This window comes from Tenrec ecaudatus, chromosome 4, assembly GCF_050624435.1.
Source record: "Tenrec ecaudatus isolate mTenEca1 chromosome 4, mTenEca1.hap1, whole genome shotgun sequence".
Classification (NCBI taxonomy): Eukaryota; Metazoa; Chordata; class Mammalia; order Afrosoricida; family Tenrecidae; genus Tenrec; species Tenrec ecaudatus.
This window is the reverse complement of record NC_134533.1, coordinates 111,812,836-111,832,432: the sequence shown is the minus strand read 5'-3', so window position 1 is coordinate 111,832,432 and position 19,597 is coordinate 111,812,836. Positions and strand designations below refer to the sequence as shown.

General features: G+C 54.9%; 1 protein-coding gene across 1 annotated transcript; it reads left to right on the top strand.

Moving 5' to 3' along the window:
- The first annotated feature begins 612 nt into the window (after window positions 1-612).
- TMPRSS5 (transmembrane serine protease 5) lies at window positions 613-11,533 on the top strand. The gene is made up of 13 exons (XM_075547821.1): window positions 613-621; window positions 732-855; window positions 1,201-1,299; window positions 1,714-1,836; window positions 2,782-2,917; window positions 3,215-3,328; window positions 4,208-4,251; window positions 5,370-5,532; window positions 6,229-6,407; window positions 8,087-8,185; window positions 8,528-8,670; window positions 9,142-9,294; window positions 10,744-11,533. The coding sequence occupies exons 1-13, from the start codon at window positions 613-615 to the stop codon at window positions 10,750-10,752; spliced, it is 1,395 nt and encodes a 464-aa protein (XP_075403936.1). The 3' UTR covers window positions 10,753-11,533.
- The last annotated feature ends 8,064 nt before the right edge of the window (window positions 11,534-19,597 follow it).

The following is a 19,597-nucleotide window of genomic DNA, read 5'->3' as shown; positions in this document are numbered from 1 at the left end:
ACTTCTTGGTCAATGCACAAATTTCACATGAGCACAATTAAATGATAGGAAATTCCCTTTCTTGGCAACACTCTTCACAATTTGTTATGAGATACTCAGTCAAACGCTTTTGTAGAATCAATAAAACATAGATTAATGTCTTTCTGGTATTCTCTGCTTTCAGCCAAGATCCATCTGGCTTGGTTTTTTTTAAAAGTTCCTTTGTTTATGTATGGTTGTAACCATTTTTAATGATCTCCAGCAAGATTTTATTTATATGTGATATTAATGATATTGTTTGATGGATTCCACATTCTTATGCAACTGGTCCAATTGTTTTTTCTGAGCAAATGAATGGGTGGCTGGATGTAAGAGAGAAAGTTATTGTTCCTCTGCGATAGGGAGGAAGGACTGAAGGAGGGTGGGCTCTGGAGGCCTCAGTAGGGGCATCGGTGGCCCAGGTAAATGCTGCCTGCACAGGACTTTGGAGTTGACCAAATCTATATCAGGTCTTTGCTCTGACACTTTCCAGCTGGGGGACAGTGAGGTGAGTGGGCTTAGGGTTTCCAGGAGAACAGAGGTGGGTCTGGAGAGTCCTCAAGATGAATAAAGGCCAATAAGTGACCATGAGGCATGGCCAAGGTTAGAGAATGGGAACTTCACCTTAGAGCGTGGGAAACATATTTCGGTGGTTTCCCTCTGCAAGACTTGATGTGGGAATGGGTCCTGATGTTTGACAACTGTTTTCCCAGAGCCTGATGCTGGGTGACGAAGCCCCTGTGGAAGCCCAGTATGCAGATGATGGCCCAGGACCTGGGATTTTCAGAGCAGAGCCAGGACACCCATCATGGAAGCCTAAGACCCAACAGCAGCCTGGTAGGCCAGACTGATCACAGGGTAATGATTGGGGAGTGAAAGAACAAGCTTCCCATTTTCCTGGCTTCTCTTCCTCCCAGATCCTCCTAGGGTCAACCCTGAATGATTGAGCATGGAAGGCCATCTTCCTGGGCATCCCTCCCTAGATCTGTGCCCACTCCCAGGCACAGATTTCTCTTTCAGCTATGATCTCCAGGAAGACTCGAGGCTCTGTGAACTTAGTGATGATGGGGGAAGGGAAGTGAGTGGGGAGCAGGGAGGGGTACTGAGCCCCAAGGTGGTACCTCTGTGTAGTTGGTTGACAGACAAGTGTGAGAACCCAGACCTTTCTCTACCCTCCTGCAGCCTCTCAGGCGGGGCGCTGGTGCCCTGTGCGGCGTGGCGGTGCAGTCCTGGGAGTCCTGGGGCTCCTGGCTGGTGTGGGCGTCGGCTCCTGGCTTCTAGGTCAGTGTTGGGGCCCCCTCTGTGGCGTGGGGAGGGACCAAAGCAGTGTCTGGGGGAGGCTGGGCAGGGGCTGAATGTAGACCTGTGTGAGCAGCTTCCTCATGCGCCCTGAGTAAGCGAGGGACAGGGGTGACATTGCAGCAGGAGGAAGGGAGGGAGACTCTGCACCAAGAAAACACACTAGCCCTGCCCGAGGAGTGTCGGCTCTTGGCTCGGTCAGCCAGAGAGGCTTTGGTCACACTTTTCTAGAAATATTTCCCAATGAGACAGGGCATGCCTGTCCTGCAGGTGGTTGGTTGCTTTTGTCTCTGCTGGAGAGAGTCTTGTTTTGGACCGTGTGCCCCTCCTTCGAGAGTCTTCCCCACCCCTCCGCAGCCTCCCCTGTGACCCGCCCTTTGTTCTTCTCCTCCCAAGTGCTGTATGTGTGGCCAGCCGCCCCTCAGCCGACTTCAGGGAGTCTGCAGGATGAGGAGATGTCTCTAAACTGCTCGGGGGCCATCAGCGAGGACACCCTGCTTCCTTCTCCTCCCAAAGCAGGTGGGCCACCCACTTCCAAGGCTTCCAGCCTCCTTCCCCAGCCTGGAGCCCCTTCACCTTGCTGGGCCAAGAGGACCCAAACTGAGGCCCATCCAGTTGTTGCTGCCCAATTGTCTTTTTCTCCTCCAGCATGAGAGGGAAATCGAGGTGCAGCCTCTGAGTTGATGCAGGACTTGCCTGACCTCCAGCTGGTGCACAACCAGGCGTCCAGGCTGGCCAGAGGCCTGGGGGCTGGCCATTTGGGTTCGAGTGAGTCAATAGCTATGGGGGACGAGTAGCCCAGCAGCCAGCAGGGGGATTTGTCCTGTGCCCACTTACAGGGCTGGGACCATCACTCCACACACCTCCCATGGCCCATCCCTCCAGCTAGGAGTTGGGGGTCAGCATGTAATGCTGCCCAGAGGCTGGGGGTTAGAAAACCTCTCACAGGGCAGCAGATACGGAGTCTGCTTTTTCTAGCTCTGTGGCCTTGAGCACATTGTGTGTTTGTACTTCAATTTCCTTCTCCAGAATGGAAACATACAAATATTTACCACACAACGTTGTTGCAAGAATGAAATGAGCTCATCTACGTATGTGGACAGAGCAGACACTCCCTCAGCGATAATGGCTACTCCGTTTAGAACACGATTGGAAATCAGGAGACTTGAGGTCTATCCCGTCCTCATTCTGTGCTCTTGGGCTAGACACCTGCCACTGGTGCCCACGTTTCCCCTCTGCAGGGAGGAGGGTGGTGCTCCTGCCCTGATGCCCGGCGGCAGAGCACGCTTGACAGAAGCACTTGGTTGGTTAGAGCACAAAACCAAGATGCAACACACACACAAGAGTGAGTTTGCTCTCAGGCGACCTGACATGCTGGGGGTCAGCCGAGCTCTTCCTGCCTCTGGACGCTACACGGCCTCTCCCGGCAGTAGATGGGCCGGGGTTGTCACGCTGTGGTTTCAGTGTCTTTCAGGATAACCACTGAAGACTTCTTGTTGGAAGTGCGGGTGAGGGCCTGGCCTGCCTGGCTCCTGGTGTGCCAAGAGGGCTGGAGCTTGGCCCTGGGGAAGACGGTCTGCCGGAGCCTTGGGCACCTCGGGTAACTGGATGTGGGCACAGGGGACAGTGGAGGGCTGGGGGGCAGGGCTGGGCTGTTGGAGGATGTTGATGCACCTGTCACCAATATGCCGGTGGTCTTCTGACCATCACCTGGCCTCGGGGCCACAAGAAGCCACCTGTGTTTTTTTCTTTCTTGGAGTCCCCTGGCTCTTTAGCAAAGACAAGTAGGTCCCCAGAAGCCATTTCCACCCTTCTGCTTGGTCACTGTACCGAACCCTGCCACTCAAGCCAATGTGCTCCTGTCCCTCTGTGCCCCCCCCCCCCGCCTTCTGCCCAGACTCACTCACCACAAGGGCGTGAACCTGTCTGACATCAAGCTCAGCAGCTCCCAGGCGTTTGCTCAGCTCTCTCCTGCACCGGGGGTCCTGCTGGAGGAGGCGTGGCAGCCCAGGTAGACAGCCGTTCTGAGGCGGTTAGGGGCGTGTGTGGGAGTGGGGTGGGGGGAACATTGGCTGTACAAGAGGATGACGAGGAAGAACGTGCACCGGTCAGGCGACACTCGGCTCACACGGTCTGACGGACCTCCCGCAAGGCATGCAGGGCTGGTTATTATTGTCAGGAGTTGACATCAAAACCGTCCTCCCCACGTTGTAGGTGGGGGAAGTGAAGGACCCGGGAGATACAGGGCCTTATACACCCCCCTAAAAATCCACCAATTAACAACCGGCCAGACCAAGTCTTGAAAGCAGGTTTCTGTGTCCAGATGAAATACTGTCCCCACCCAGTCTCTCCTACTGTGGCTCCTTCTAGTCTCTCAGGAGAGTGGCGGGCTGGGGACAGAGAGTAGAGTGCTTCTGGGAAGAAGTGTGGGCTGCGAGCCCAGCTCATCCCTGCACTCACTCGAAGGTGTGTGGGTAGGTTAGTGAGCTGCTTCCCCTCCTCCCCACCTACAGCACACACTCACTGGCTCAGGCGCAATGGGGGGACCTATGCGCTCCTCTTTTATAAACGCTCGGCTTGTAAATATGGGTTCTGTACAAATTGCCCTTCAAGCACTGCGCAGTCCTGTTCTTACCTCTCGGATAGAAACTTGTGAGGAGATGACAAGGGGCATTGGGTGGGGGTAGGAGTGAGGTGGGTGGAACGGAGTGGAGAGGGGCAGGAGAAAATGGTGGATTTCTTCAGGCCATGACTATTAGGGAAAGGCTCAATCTCCTCGCCCGGGACCAACTGCTCCTGCTCTTCATGCCTTGGGAGGGGTGGGGCGAGGGGAGAGGGGTTGTCTTATGTTGGGCCCTGCCCAGCTTCTTGCTGGTACTCTGTTTTGCAGGAGCAATTGCACTTCTGGCCAGGTTGTTTCCCTCAAGTGCTCTGGTGAGTCATGTCTTGGCCCAGGAAGGGGCTAGTGGGAACCCTGCCCTGGACTGAGGGGGGAGCCCTTGTGAAGCTCAGCCGTGCCTGGGTTGGGGTGTACTGCCCAATCCCCATCTACCTGCTCAGCCCCTTCTCCCAGACATCAAAGCTAACCCACTACCAAGGAACAGATTCTGACTCACAGTGACCCTATTTCAGAGAGCAGATTGTCCGAACTTTCTCCCGAGGAGTGGCTTGGTAGGTTTGACCTGTTGACCTTGGGGTTAGCAGTCCAATGTTTACCCAACCCGCCTAAGCCATGTCTCCCCCTCAGCCACTGGTCAGGGCTGAAGCGATGGCCTCTCACCATCACTTGCTTTCTTCTGGAAAAGCTCCAGTCAAAGGTGATGTTATGGCTGGGTGTTGAGTAGCCCGTTACAGCTTCATGGTAGCCTGTCATTGTTCGGGGTTGGTTTCTACTCCCAGGGACCCTGGTTGTCAGGTGGGACTGCTCGCAGGCATCTCTGGGCCATCACCTAGGGCCTCTGGAGCTGATCCTGGGCTCTGAGCTTTGTCAGCAGCAGAACACTCAACTGCCTGAGTCACCAGGCCTCCTTCAGCTCCGGCCATGGAGTGGATGCCACTCAGAGAAGCCCTCTGACCACTGACCACGCCCACTGCTCTCGGGTCAATTCCACCCACAGGAGAACTATCTTTTTGCGTTTCCAAGACTGTTCACCCGTGCTGGGAACCAGTGGCCTCCTATTCTTTGGTGAAAGGTGTGGCTTACTATTCCCGTAGAGGGTTACAGTCTCGGAAACCACAGGGGCAGTTCTCCGTCCCGTGGGGACACTCTGTGTCAATATCTGTCCGAGTTAGTGGTCAGGCACCGTGTTAGACACGGGAGCTACGTGGACAGTGCAGAGCGCACAGCCCGATGGGACAGACAGCTGTGGGTATCACGTAAATGACTTACATCTCTGCCCTCCAGATTCCCATGCCTGGGACCCCAGATAACAAGCTAGAGCCGCCCACCTGGCTTTTGGGGGTCTTGGCCTTGGGCCATGGTTCCTGAGAGGACTGTGCTGATCCCCACCTCCCCCCCTCTCTGCTTTGTTTCCATCCTTCTCTGTTGGCAGAGTGTGGGGCACGGCCACTGGCCTCCAGGATAGTGGGTGGGCAGCCCGTGGCTCCTGGGCGCTGGCCGTGGCAGGTCAGCGTGGTCCTAGGCTCCCGGCACACATGCGGGGGCTCTGTGCTAGCCCCCCAGTGGGTGGTGACTGCTGCACACTGCATACACAGGCAAGTCCCCGGGGGGGTGGGGGGGCTGGGGGGCGGGGAGAAGGCCGACTCACCTTCTGGTGTGGCTTCGTCCAGGGGTCTGCTCTTGGTGGGCATGCATGTCATTTGTGAAGTTCTCTGTGTGTGGCACTGGAACATCCACAGGCCACAAAGCTTGGTACCTTGTGTTAGTCCAGTTTTACATCTTTTAAGAGATGTGCTCGCTCGGGTCTCCTCACTGATTAAATCCTCTCCCATGAAATGACTTGTTGAACCATCCCTCTCCTTCAGATCAGAAGCTCCAGGGCAGCAGGGGGCTCTCAGTGTTGCTTGCTATTGACCCCTGGGTCAGTTTCCCCACTGCTCTCTCCAGGGCCTAGAGCAGGCACTGGAAACGTAGGCTCTTAAAGTCTTTCAGAGCAACTTGCTTCCCTGTACGTCAGACCGAGCTTTACGTCAGACCGAGCATTTAGAGAGCACTCACTGCAGGTGCTTCCAGGCGAAGTTCCTGTAGGATGGGACTGGAGAAATGGAGCGAAAAGACCATGGAATTTGTCCACGACCCTTCTGAAGTTCCCTCGTGTCCCGGGAAGATCCCCACCTAGTGACAGAACCCCCACAAGCAGCCTCTCTAGGCGCGTCCCCTGCCCGCTGCCTCCCTGCCTTTGACCCCCTGTGGCTTAGCCCTCCCCGGTCTCAGCGGGCACCCGTGTCCAGTTTCAGACTGTCCCGTCTGTCCAGCTGGCGAGTGCATGCGGGGCTGGTCAGCCACAGCGCAGCCAGGCCACACCAGGGTGCTGTCGTGGAGAGGGTCATCCCGCACCCACTCTACAGCTCCCAGAACCATGACTACGACATCGCCCTCCTGCGGCTGCGGTCCCCGCTCAACTTCTCCGGTGAGGCTGGGGCTCTAGCGGGAGAGATGCAGACCTGGGTGGGAAGAGAGGGCAGGGGCTTTCGAAGGACCCCTCCTGCCCCTGCGAGCACGGAACTCCCTGTGATCGGGCTTCTCGGGAGACCACAGCTCCTGGGCTTATCACGCTGAACTGTACCCGGGCTTGGCATGGGGCTCCCACACCAACCTTCACAGTTGCAGCGTTTGCAGCAGACAGCCCGCCCCCACCTCTCCCAGCCTGGCCCCATTCCTGGTCATTTTTATGGACCACCACCATTTCATTTTCAAAAATGCCCGGCAGGCAGATCGAGCAGGACCTGCAGATCCGGACGCCGCAGCCGAGGGTGGGAAGCTATTCTGTCAGGTCATGCAGCCTGCAGCTCTCCAGCCTGCTGCGCTGACTCCAGGGCCAGTGCTCGTCGGCTAGCCCTTGCCAGTGCAGCGCAAACCCAGCAGCCACCCTGCCCGCCAACGTGCACTCCCCGCAGACGCACATCACGCACGCTCATGGACACATGCCGCATGCTTCACCCATGCACAGACTATGACTCACGCCTTCACACAAAGGCATACCCCACATACAGACCAGACACATCCACAAACACACATAGGCACTGACACACACTCACACGCACACACGTGTACTCACATACACACATGCACGCACGTACACACACACTGACACCATGCACGCACACACACTGAAATTTATACCAACATACACTCACACACGTTCACTCACATACACACAGGCTCACATAGATGCACCCACACACACACAGCACGCACACACTCTCACCCACACATACATACACTCAGTATTCCCCTCTCCCTTGCCGCTTATAGCCTGAGGTTTCCCAGTCATACTCTAGTCAAATAATTTATCCTATCGGTATGCTTTGTAAACAGCTAACCTTAAAAAATGCCTTTAGATAGAATCACAAGGGAAACTTTGGATTCTACCTATTCAGAGAACCTCTGCGACGGACAATGAATCGATAGTAACTGCAGACATACAACACATGAAAGCGGAACAGTGGCGAAGTTCTAGCTCCATCCGGGGCAGGGCCTGGGCTGCTCTCGGGCCCCCCTTCAGGCAGGAGGCTCAGGGTCTCAGGGAGGCCGCCTTCTCTCTAGACGCTGTGAGAGAGTGAAAGGGAATTGGGAAAGGAACATGTGAATCAGTATTTATTTCATTGCAGGCTCGGGCTCTATTGGTGAGACAAGTCACACCTATTTGGAAACACTGCCAAGAAAAATCCAACACCTTGGGGAGATTCCCACACAGGGTGTCATTAGAAGTCAGGCACCCGTGCCCAGGAGGAATCTCCTTCCACCTCCAGCCCCCCTCCTGTAGGACTGTGTTAGGCTGTTGTGTATGTGAGCGGACCACTGATGCTCTGTCCACATCCACTCTCGTGTACCTGGGGTCCTCTGGGAGAATGGTGCCCCCTAAGTGGTTCAGTGCACGACTTGCCCAGTGGATGGAGGTCCCAGCCCATGATGGCAGACCGTGGGGCTGTGGAGGAGCAATGGGGAGTGGGGGGGGGTGGCGATGTGCCAGGCCTGTGTCCTCTGGTCCAGGCTCTGGGGGATGGAAGCTGAGCCTGAGTGGGTCAAGGACCTCTTTCTCGGAGCTTCTAAAGCCAACCCGCTGGGTTTCCTCCTGCTTCTCCACAGACACCGTAGGCGCCGTGTGCCTGCCAGCCAAGGAGCAGCACTTCCCAAGGGGCTCAGACTGCTGGGTGTCGGGCTGGGGCCACACCGACCCCAGCCATAGTGCGTGAGCTCCGGGGCCCTCCATGCAAGAGGGTGGTGTGTGGGGTGGAGGAAACATTCTTCCTCAGGCTGAGGCTCCCTCCCCTCCCCTGACACTGTTCTTGGCCAGGCCTGAGACCCTGTCTTCCCTGGATGGGCCAAGTCTCCCCAAACCTCGGTCCCTTGACTCTCCCTGTCCTTGCCCCAGGCTTGTTCTGCCCTCAGCATTTGGGGAGCCTGTGAGTCCAACTCCTCCTCTTTCTGTTCCCAACCCCCACATCTGATTAGACCCCTGCCTCCTTGCCCAGGGTCCGAGCTCCCACTGTGGGTCTCTGAAGCCCTTGCTTGTCCGTGTCCCTGTAGTACACAGTTCTGACACACTCCAAGACACAATGGTGCCCCTGGTCAGCACCCAGCTCTGTAACAGCTCCTGCATGTACAGCGGGGCACTCACTCCCCGCATGCTGTGCGCTGGCTACCTGGATGGAAGGGCAGATGCCTGCCAGGTGCGGCCACCCTGCCAGGGACCCTTGGGGGGGGGGAGAGCGGGGTCTACTGCAGCTGGTCACCCTGGCCTGAGTATGTCGATGTGAGACAGTCACTCAAAGAGGAGGGGGCAGTCCCTGAGGGTTTACATTCACCTACTTACTGCCATTGGCTTGACTCTGACTCATAGGGAGCCTCTGGGACCAGGTCTGCTTGGGGTCTACCAGTTCTCTCAAGAGTAGAAAACGTTGTGGGGGCAGACAGCCTCATCTAGTAGTAGTAGTGAGTGAGTTTGAACCTCTTGCAGTGGGCAGCCCAAGGCTTAAGCCACAGTGCCAGCAGGGCACCCGAGGGGTTGATACAGGGTCAGGCAAGCAGGTATCCAGATAGGAGGCAGCCAGGAAGGGGTGTCCAGGTTCCCCCGGCCCTTGTGGAGACCTGATGCTCTTGCATGGGGAGGGGCTAACGTGCGCTTCCTTTGCAACCCCCAGGGGGACAGCGGGGGCCCCCTGGTGTGTCCGGATGGGGGCACATGGCACCTGGTGGGGGTGGTCAGCTGGGGCCGTGGCTGTGCTGAGCCCAACCACCCTGGAGTCTATGCCAAGGTAGCCGCCTTCCTGGACTGGATCCATGACACTGCACAGGTGAGCTGGGGGTACCAGGGCGGGCAGAGGGGTTTAGAATGACCCGCTGCACCTATGGACTGGAACCAGCTGGGGGCTGGGGAGGGGACCAAGGAGGGAGGCTCCTCAGAGTGGGCGGAGGAGCTTCTAAAAGTGACCCATTGGATTTCAATGAGTTGAAACATTCCCTGGAAGGGGTAGACCCTTCCTGGGTCATGGCTGCCTTACATGCTGAAGCAGGGCAAGCTCTGTGAAAAGCTCAGCACAGGGGAGGCTTCCAGTGAGTGATGCACACATGCTGGTCATGTGTCCGTTCACGGGCCACCATTCACCCAGTGGGGGTGCCTGAGGGGGGGGAGTGCTGAGGGCCGCCTGCCCTACGGCAAGGGAAGGAGTTGAGCACTGAGTGCTTTGGGCTCAACCCCGAATCCATTCTGGCCCCACATTGGGAATCTGACACTGGGAAGCCGTTCAGTGTCAGCTGGTCAGTGGGAGGGGTCGCAAGAGGAGAAGCGGGTCAGCACCTCGCCTGGTACTGAGTGCTTTGTACAAATGCCAGGCCTGGGAATGAAAAGCATATGTGTATATATTTGTCAAAGTGGGCATGGAGGTGACAAGGGGGTTCTAGGCAATACACCTTTGAGTTTATTGGGGACGTGTGCATCTATCATCTCACCCAGACCCGATGAAAAACTAGCGGTGTGGGGTACCAGTCCCCACAATCGAATGGGTCCCAGATGTGGTTGTGTAATTGAGAGGTAAAATTAAAGAGACATCAGACAAGAGAAGGCAGGCAAGTCCTCACCTCCAGGACCATCATGACTTCAAGAGTCAGATCCAGGCAGAGAGAATTTATTTCCAACCAAGGCTTATATACACTCAGGGGGCATGCAAGCGCTGCTAATTACAGGTAACAACATACGTAACAAAGCCGACTGTACCCTAACCCTAAAGGTCCCTGAGTATATTGGAGGAGTCACCTAACGCCAGTGCTGGGGGCAGGGAAGGGGAGTGGCTGTCCTCAGAGCCGAGAGAGCAATAGCATGCGTCTGCTCCTGTAGCTAAAGCTGCCCGCTGCATAGCAATTAGCCATGTGCTCGGAAGAGGTAACTGGAAGGGAGCACTATTACAGGAGAATATAGTGGGGAACAATATGAATTATGAGAATGTGATTGGGACTCACCTCCAACTCACAAGGGTGAAGGCCTCCCTGCACCCCAGAAACCCAGCTTCTTAATATATGGGGATAAAGGACTCATCCGTATGCTCTCTCTTCCCGTTCTCTGCGTCCCACCTAGAGGAGCAGATCTTTTAGCCCCGTTTGACAGAGAGGGAAATCAAGGTAAACGTGGCGCCCAGACAGACTGTGAATCAGCCCCCTCTATATTTACACCCCCTGCCCCCCATCTGCCCTGTCCCCTCCTATCTCCCTGAGTATCAGCCTCATGTATCCTGGGTTTCCTTCTGCAGGCCCACTAGATGGAAGAGAGGCCGCAGCATCAGGATGCAGGAGGTGTGTGTGGACTTGCTGCTACCAGGCCACAGAGAGACAGTCATCACCCACAGGCTGGACACTCGGCCACAGGCTCTGTTTCAGTCCCTCTTTCTCACCAGAAAGAAGCCCTGGTGGTGTATGGGTTATGTGTTGGGCTACTAAGCACAAGGTCAGCTGTTTGAAACCACCAGCTGCACTGAGGGCGAAAGATGAGGCTATCTGCTCCTGCAGAGACCCACCGGGGCAGTTCCCACTCTCCCCTCCAGGAGTCAGAAGTGACTGGAGGGTGGTGGGTGGGTTTGCTGGCTCCCCAGGGCGGCTGAGAGAGGAGCTCCGGGGACCGGGTTGGATGCTGAGGGATGTGCAGGAAGGAGAGAGCAGAGCTGCAGAGAAGCGGGCGGCAGGGAGTGAAACACTCAGGTATGCCCAGTGCTGCCTTCTCCCTGAGACCTCAGAAGGGCCAAGTGCCTCGGGGCAGGAGTCTGGGCACTCCTGGCCACTCCTGGGCAGACGGGGTCAAGGCTGAGCCTGTCCAGACCAAGCTTGTGGAGGTCAGGGCCCACCCCACTTTCCTGTTGCTCCCTCTCACTCCCTGTTTCCCACTGCCTGTTCTTACTTCAAGACCCACTTGCTGTTTTTACCTCAGCTCTGGCTGGCCCTGCCGAGGGCCGGAGCTTTTTTAAAACAGAAAATGAGAGTAGGAATTAAGGAGTTTGTTGTAAAATTACTGTTGTCTGAATTGGTCCAGAGAGTTCTGTTATTAAACGTGAAGTGACATATGCAGTCTTTTTTTTTAATATATAAGAAAGAGCTTTATATCAAGAAATAATTATATCCCAGCCCAGTCCAACTTAAGTCCACGGGTCTGATGCTAGCCAGAACCCACTTCAGACTCAGGTGGCTGCAGGCGGATGATGCAGAAAGGTGGAGTGGGGTGCAGGAAGATCACAGGCCAAAGCATCTGGTGCTGCCACGACAGAAATGCCACACATTGACACATGGATGGCTTTAGCAAGCAGAAATGTATTCTCGCACAGTTTAGGAAGCTACAGGTTTGTACCAAAAACATTAGCTCCAGGAGAGAGCTCTCTTCCTCTGTGGGCTCTGGGCAAAGATCCTTGTCTCCTTTCAATACTTCCCCTCGTGGGCCCTCCCCGCATTGGTGATCTACATGTGTCTTTGTATGGGCCTTTCTCTGGGTCTGACCTATGCAGTCTCCATCCAGTTCTCACAAACACAGTAAGGGATAAAAATGGCAGGTTTCTTCTTATGTATGCTTCTTAAAGCTTCATGCTTGGAAGCGTCCGAGCTTTAGAATTTGGCGTGCATTTGTTTATTTAGCTACATCATCACAGTCTGCACCTGAAAGCCAGCCAGGCAGCCAGAAGCCCCGAGGCTGTGAGCTTGAGGACCACTGAAATCTGTGGGTCTCTTAGGACAGGTCTGGTTTTTGTACCCCTTAAGATCCACCTCTTCTTACTTCCCATTAGTGTTTTCCCCTGTTAAACAGACTTCCCTACTTTGCTTTCTAGCAATTAAAATGCAATTGGCATCTTGTTTCTAAAATAACAACAACAAAAGGCAATGAATTTTTTATGGTGCTTATCCAAAGAAATGCAATTAGCACTTCTCAATAGCACTAGTTTGTGAGTTCCTCAGCATATTCCTGGAAGGGTGGTAGAGATGAATATTCATTCCTGGAGGGTCTTTTCCCTTTGCATGAAGCATACTGAAGAATGAGCACTCCAATTTACAGTCAGTTGCTGTGCAAACTGGCAAGCAAACAGGAGAGGCCCTGAGGGAGGACCTTGCTTCTTCTCGTGCCCTTGGCTATCCCAGCCTCTGTCTTGGACCTGACATCAGCACCTGTTTCAAGAGAAGGTGATGGAGCAGCTGCCCCCTGGGGAGGACCCTCCACCCCCCCCCAATCCTCACTGCTTCCAAGTCGATTCTGTATGTCTTCATTTCCTCTTGTGGAGCGGCCACAGTGGTCTCAAACTGCTGACCTAGTGGTTTGCAGCCTGTGTTAGTCTGGGTACTTTAAAGAAACAAATCCACAGAAACACATGTATAAGAGAGAGTTTTATGTAGAGATTTAGTGTGCATCAAGAAAATATCCCAACTCAGTGCTGCCCAAGCCCACAAGTCCAACACTAACCCATATGTCCAACACTAATCCACAAAGTCCTCCATCTCACAAAACATGCAATGATGCCGACTGCAGGAGGAAAGTCGAGTCAGTGAATGTGTAAGCATCTCAGCGCTGGCAGGGGTCTCCACAGGGCTGCTCCAGCAACCAGGGCTGCAATGGGGTAGGCCCATATGGCTTCTCCTTGGGGATGTCTTACAGGAAGTCAACTTTGCAACTGAAGCAGGGAACTGCTAAGGCAGCTGCACCCTGGTGTGATCATCACAAAGCAAGAGACTGGAGAACTAGAAAGGCAAGGCTTACCGAGCCATTTTTTTCTCTCCACCCTTCAATTAACTCCACATGTGTTTATTGGCCAGGTTGGCACAGTAAACTCACAGCCCAACAGCTAACCTCATATGCCGCCAGGGCTCCTTGGGGAGGGATGAGGGTACAGCAAACTCATTCGTTGAGATCTTAGGTGTTTTTCTGATGCCCTCTGGGCACAGGGCTTATTTAAAGGGTGGTTTCTCTTCACCACAGCCCTTACAGTTTGTTCATGAGACTCGGCCACATGTGAGTAGCACTCTACATTCACACGCAGGCTCCCACATAAATCTCACTGCATCTTCGTGGCAAAGGCAGCTCCTCTTTAAAAACCACTGCTGCCCAGTTGATTCCAACTCAGGGAGGAGACCCATGTGGGGTTTGCCCGTGGGTGGTTTTTCCAAAGCAGGTTGCCAGTCTTCTCCCCTGAGGCACCTCCGGGTGGACCCACCCTCCAACCATCAGAATTGATTCAGAGAATGAAGCGATCTCCCCAAGACCAACCAGCTAGTCAGTGTCCGACCTCTGGCTTGACCTCCGGCCCCTTTCACTTTAAATCACACCATCACAACTCTGGGCGTGGGTGATCAAGGGATTCCGGTTTCCACAGAAGCGTACAATTGGAAGGTACCTTGAGAAGGTCATTTAATCTAGTCACCTGTCAACATTGCCATCCCTACTTTTTATTGGTGACATAATGAGACCCAGGAATTCATCTGACGCCCTTCTCAGGCAATATTCTTATGAATTTCCAGTTCTCACTGAGACCCATGGTCTGCCTGAGACATTACAAGTGACTGTCTTCCACAGGAGGACTATAATGAGTATCCTAATGAGAGATTTGGCTAATTGCGGGTTCCTGTTTACCTGTAGAAACTCCTAGCTTTTTTTTAACCAGGCTAATGGCCCCATCTACAGACTTGGGGCTGGCAACTGCCCTTTCGTTAATATCTGTCAGTCCAGCGCTTAACAAGGCGAAGAGGTGTGAGCGGTTAGGGACAGCTTTGTCCTCCCAGGTGCAGCTGCTAGGGTTCAGGGCTGGAGACTGGGCACGGAAAGGTGGGACAGGATGATTCAGGTCCAGAAGGATCTTAATGATGACCAACCAGGCACCCAGCTGTGAAAAAGCTCTACGTAAGATTCGGAGGCAGAGAAACCAACTGTCTTATTGGCACGATGAGACTCTTCTCCATAAATTATTTGTGGCCATCCAGGCACGGAGCGGAGTGGTGAGGCAGTCACCGCCACAGGGACTCTGAGGGAGGATCATTGAATAAGTCAGGACACTTCTGAGGGCAGCTGACATGTGCGCGGCCCCTGCAGGATTCAGCATCCCACCTGAAGACCAGGCAGGGCTCTGGAGCCCTCTGAGGCTCCCCTGGAAGGGCCATGCCCAGTACCCAGGTGCAGGGTGACCCAAACCTGTTCCCATCTCCTCCTTTTGTGAGCTCATAGGGCTGCAGGACCCAGTGGGTGGCTGGAGGGTGGGGGGTGGGGGAGCAACTTCTGTGCTGTGCTGTGTTTCCTGCAAGGGCTGCTGGGACGAGGAGGCAGCAGGGCCATTCCTTGGGAAACATTTCTCAGGCTTGTCCTTGCGTCTTTTTTTTTTTTTGACTCTCCGCTCCCTGCTGTGTCCTCCTGGTCATACATATAGGACCCCTGTCATTGCTACAGCAAAGAGCCCCGGTGGTCAGCAGTTGGAAACTACCAGCAGCTCCTCAGGAGGAGCACTGGGTGGTCTACTCTCCTCAACAATTTTTTGTCAACAATCACAGTCTCAGGAGGTCGCTATGAGTCAGCACTTACTTGATAGCATTGAGTTCTGTTTGGTTTGGTCTTTGTTACCGAGGGAGGGAGCAGAAAGACCAGGACCCCCCCTCCCCCACAATTTTCAGCTTCTATTCCTAGAAGGCCATCATGAGACTGGCTCTTTCCGTCTGCTCACTTAATCTCCTTTTGCATATATCAAAAGGTAGTGATTTAAGGCTTACCCCACAGGAACTACCACCTAATTAACATAGGAAAGAAAACCGGTCCCCAATGGGATTAGAACCCAGGCATAGGGTTTAGAGTTTAGCATAGCCTTGGGAGTGGGGATGGGGGTGCCATAATTTGAATCACAATGACCCCATGAAAGAATGACCCACTCCTATTGCCAGGAGCCACCACCTCCCTACACAGACACATCGCCATCTGTCTTCTGGGGGTTTGCCTGACCTCAGCCTTGGGGCTCTGCTTCCTGCGAACTGACACAAATCCAGTGTTGTTTGTACATAGCCATCGCCATCCCACAGAGCCTGGACTACCTCCACCTCTGGGAAGATTTGCAGGAAGTAGGTAGGGAGTCCGGGTTAGTGGTGGGGGCAATGGTAGAATCCTCCCCTTCCATGAGGGAGACCTGAGTTTGATTCCTGGCCAATGGCACTCAAGTGGGGCTCCTATGTTGCTATGCTGCTGAATAAGTTTTAGCAGAGCTTTTGGGCTACAAGAGACTAGGAAGAAAGACCTGGTGGTCTAGGTACAAAACCAGTCACTGAAAACCCAATGGATCATACCAGTTCAATCTGGAAGGCAGCTAACACCACCCCAATAGGGAAGGGGTAGCAGCCTTCTCCTGAGCAGTAAGGCTGGTCTTCTGTAGACAGACCAGACAAGCGTGCTAGGGTAGGGCATAAGCTGGCGGGTGGAGGTAGGGCTGTGGTGCATCTGAGACCCCGAGGTAGAGCATTCCAGGTTCAGGGAATCTGCTGGAGAAGTCCTTTCAGCTGTCGACACTGGAGTGGGCCAGCGAGGGATGCATGGGGACCAGAGAGAGCAGCCCAGCTGGGTGTGCAGGCTCCATCCACACGCCTCTCTGAGCACCATAGGCTGCCTCCATGGAGGCAGAGGCTTCCCCTGGAAAGTGCTTACCGTCTGCACTGTAGGCTTGTGCCCCTTCAGCCCTTCCAGGGAGCCTCCACCGGGGCATCTGACAGCAGGGAACCGTATTCCAGCTGCTGTGTTCTAACCCCATTGGCCCATTCACCATGGACTATACTGTCCTGAGCTAGTGACTCAGCCCCTCCCGTGTTTGGGTTCTCACCTGCTCTCCTGCTCAGACCAGCTTTTGCTCGAGCCTTGGCACATAGCCCCCATCTTCCCATTTGGACACTAAGGGGGAGCCAGTTCCTGGCACAGAGCTAAAGAAACAAATCGGCATCTGACTTCCCAGGCTTCATGCAGCTCTGGTGGCTGTGGGCTGCTCACTGGGGTCATACAAAGGTCATTGGTTCAAGCCCACCAGCTGCTTGATGGGAAAAGATGAGACTCTGCTCCCTTGAAAGTGTATACTCTTGGAAACTCAAAGGGGCGGTTCTACACTTCCCTACAGGGTCACCAATGAGTCAGAATCTACCTGATGGCACTGGGGTTTTTCTCTTTTACACCAGTACAGCCCTCCCTCTGGGGGCTACCCTTTGGGTGCCCACTGGTAGGGGTGGTGTTAATGGTGGTGGTGGGTGGGTAGGCAGGCCTGCCCTCTGAGTCCTGGGTGGTGTGTGGTGGTGATGGTGGTGGTGATGGGTGGTGGTGGTAGTGGTGGTGGAGGTGTTGATGTTGGTGGTAGTGGTGGTGGGTGTTGGTGAAGGTGCTGGTGTTGGTGATGGTGGTGGTGATGGTGTTGGTGTTGGTGATGGTGTTGGTGGTGGATGTTGGTGAAGGTGTTGGTGGTGGTGGTGGTATTGGTGGGTGGGTAGGCACCAGGTTAAACTTCTCCCACCATGTTTAGTGGCTTGTGCACCCTGTGAGCAGCTGGTGCCTAAAGTCTCAGGTCTAGAGAACAGGTCAGCACCCCAGACCAGACTAGCACATCTCCTGGGTATGTTGGGTTCTTTGTGGATCCTTGGGGCTTCTGTAGACATCTGAGGGACTCTTGCTCTACTGTGGGAACATCACGAACACTTTCCATCTGCCTGTCTTTCCTTGATGGCGTGTAAGCTCCAATCTCCCACTGTGCAAGAGGTGGGTGTGAGGGAAGTATGGGTGAGCAGAGGCAGACGGGACCCCCAGAGGGCGGGCAGCGGCGTCCCGGCTCAGGGAAGGAAGGGCTGGTGCAGCATGTCCCCCACAGCTTGCAGTTAGGTGTCCTCCCATCCCAGCTTATCCTGCGTTGTCTTGGGCTTAGTGCTCACAGGTCCAGGCCCCGAGGTGCCTGCGGTTCTGGGCAGTAAGCAGGGTGCGTCTCTTCTGTATAAAGGAGCATTGCAGTCTAGTGCTCCCAGCCCCCTCCAGCTCCTCCGAGCTCAGCTTAATAGAAGCTTCCTTCAAGACCCCGAGGTGGGGCGGGGGGTTCGGCTAGTCCTGGGAGCCTGGACTCCTTCAAAGGCTGCCCCCTCAGCCGATGTTGCCTTGGCCCTGATGCCCCTGCAGAGAGGCCACTCCTCCGGCAGCACCTGCCGCCCACCTGTTGATCCTGCCTTCCCAGGCTGCCTCACCAGCTGTTTCACGCAAACAGCCTGGCTCCCCCAGGCCCAGAAGCTCCTTTTGGAGGAGACTAGGAAGGCGAGGAATTCTGGGCTGTGGCAAAGGTGGATGTGCTCGGCTGCTAACCAACAGGTGACAGGTTCCCGTCCACCCAGGGAAGCCTTAGAAAGGCCCAGCGACCGCCTTCTGAACATCCAGCCATCAAAAAAGCCCCACGGCGCACAGTTCTACTGCGCCACCCCTGGGTGACCAGGAGTCAGGGTCCGCGTCATGGTAACTGGCAGGACAGCGGGGCAGGTGTATCCAGAGCTTCCAGGAGCTTATGAATATGGATTTCCCCCATTTCCCGGGGCTTGCTGGTTTCTGATCCCAGGGGCTCTGTCCCAGGCTGAGCCTGCTGGAACCCTGCTCGAGAGGCGAGCGAGTGGGTGCAGCTGTTCCTCCGGCTTCTGCCTTTTGGAGACCATCAGAGAAGGGCGGAGATGAGCTCGCTAGACGAAGAGCCCACAGGGACCGTGCAGCTTTGTTTTCCTCAGCAGCATCTGCAGAGGTGAAGGCATGAATAAAAGAACACGGGAAGATTTACTGTTCCCACACTTGGCAGAGAGCCCCGTGTTTGTACAGCGGACCACGGAGAGGAGGGGCTGGGCAGGGGGGCGAGGCTGGGACTGGAGGAGAAAGTCCGACCTGGCGCTGTCTTGCCAGCAGGGCCCGGGTGGAGCAGAAGGTGAGGCTCAGAGAGGTCTTTCTTAAAAGGCCAACTCTCCAATTACCAGCGGTTTGTTTTTATTTTTTGCGGGGGAGGTTGGAGGGGGTGGTCGGTCACCAGCCTTGCCTGGAGCACAGTGTGGAATAGTGAGTGGAGCGCAGGCTAGTTGAGTCATCCGCGGGCAGCGTGGACCCCGAAGCTCTGGACCCGGGTGCCTGTGGTGGACCCGCAGGGTGTGCTGCCCAAAGGCCCCGCAAACAAAGGGGCTGTCACTGTGCGTGGGCCTGTCACTAACGGGTGTGATGTTGGACACGTTCCAGAAGGACACTGATCGCGGCCTCGCCTGGCCTGTGGCTGCGACGCCATAGGGACTCGGAGGCTTCAAGCTGGAAGCGGTCCAGACGTACCCCCATGTCCAGGTGACACTGTACTTCTCCTGGGGCCAGGGTAAAAACTCAGTCTGGGTCAAAACAGGAGGGGGAAGCGGCAGAGGAAGAATGAGAAGCTGAGGGGCAAAGACAAGTCCCGGGTGGAGAGGTGGGTCTGGTCGTGCCTGTGTCTGAGTGTCTCTGTGTGGGCCATGCCCAGGCCTCTCTGTGCCTCTCTCTCTCTCTCTCTCTCTCTCTCTCTCTCTCTCTCTCTCTCTCTCTCTCTGGTACAGTTTGTAGGAAGCCAGAGGACCCAAAAGAAAGAACTGGAGAGAGTGAAGGGGATTCTCAGGCAATGCTCCAGAGAATTTCTCCCCAAACCCTGGAGAGGCCGATTGGATTCAGGCCGTGTCTGTGTGACAAGACCCTCACCCTGTGGTTGCCACCTTCTCGTGGGCAGCATCAGGGGAATGCTCACAGGGCCACACTGCTTCCTTACCAAGGACTGTGCTAATCTTCCCACCACACACACACACACACTATACACATCAACACACACACTATGTACACCAACACACACCACACACACATACTATACACACAAACCACACAAACACATCACACATGCATATACTACACACACAATATACACATCAACACACACACTGTATATACCAACACACACCACACACACATACTATGCACACAAACCACACAAACACATCACACGTGCATATACTACATATACCACACACACACACACACACACACACACATATTCAATCTCACACCATGTCAACACTTCACCCCAACAGACACAACCACAAGTGAGTAGA

Coding starts and splice junctions, on each gene's coding strand:
- TMPRSS5 (XM_075547821.1), top strand. Junction 5,533..6,228: donor GCTGCACACTGCATACACAG/GCAAGTCCCCGG, acceptor ACCCGTGTCCAG/TTTCAGACTGTCCCGTCTGT. Junction 6,408..8,086: donor GTCCCCGCTCAACTTCTCCG/GTGAGGCTGGGG, acceptor GCTTCTCCACAG/ACACCGTAGGCGCCGTGTGC.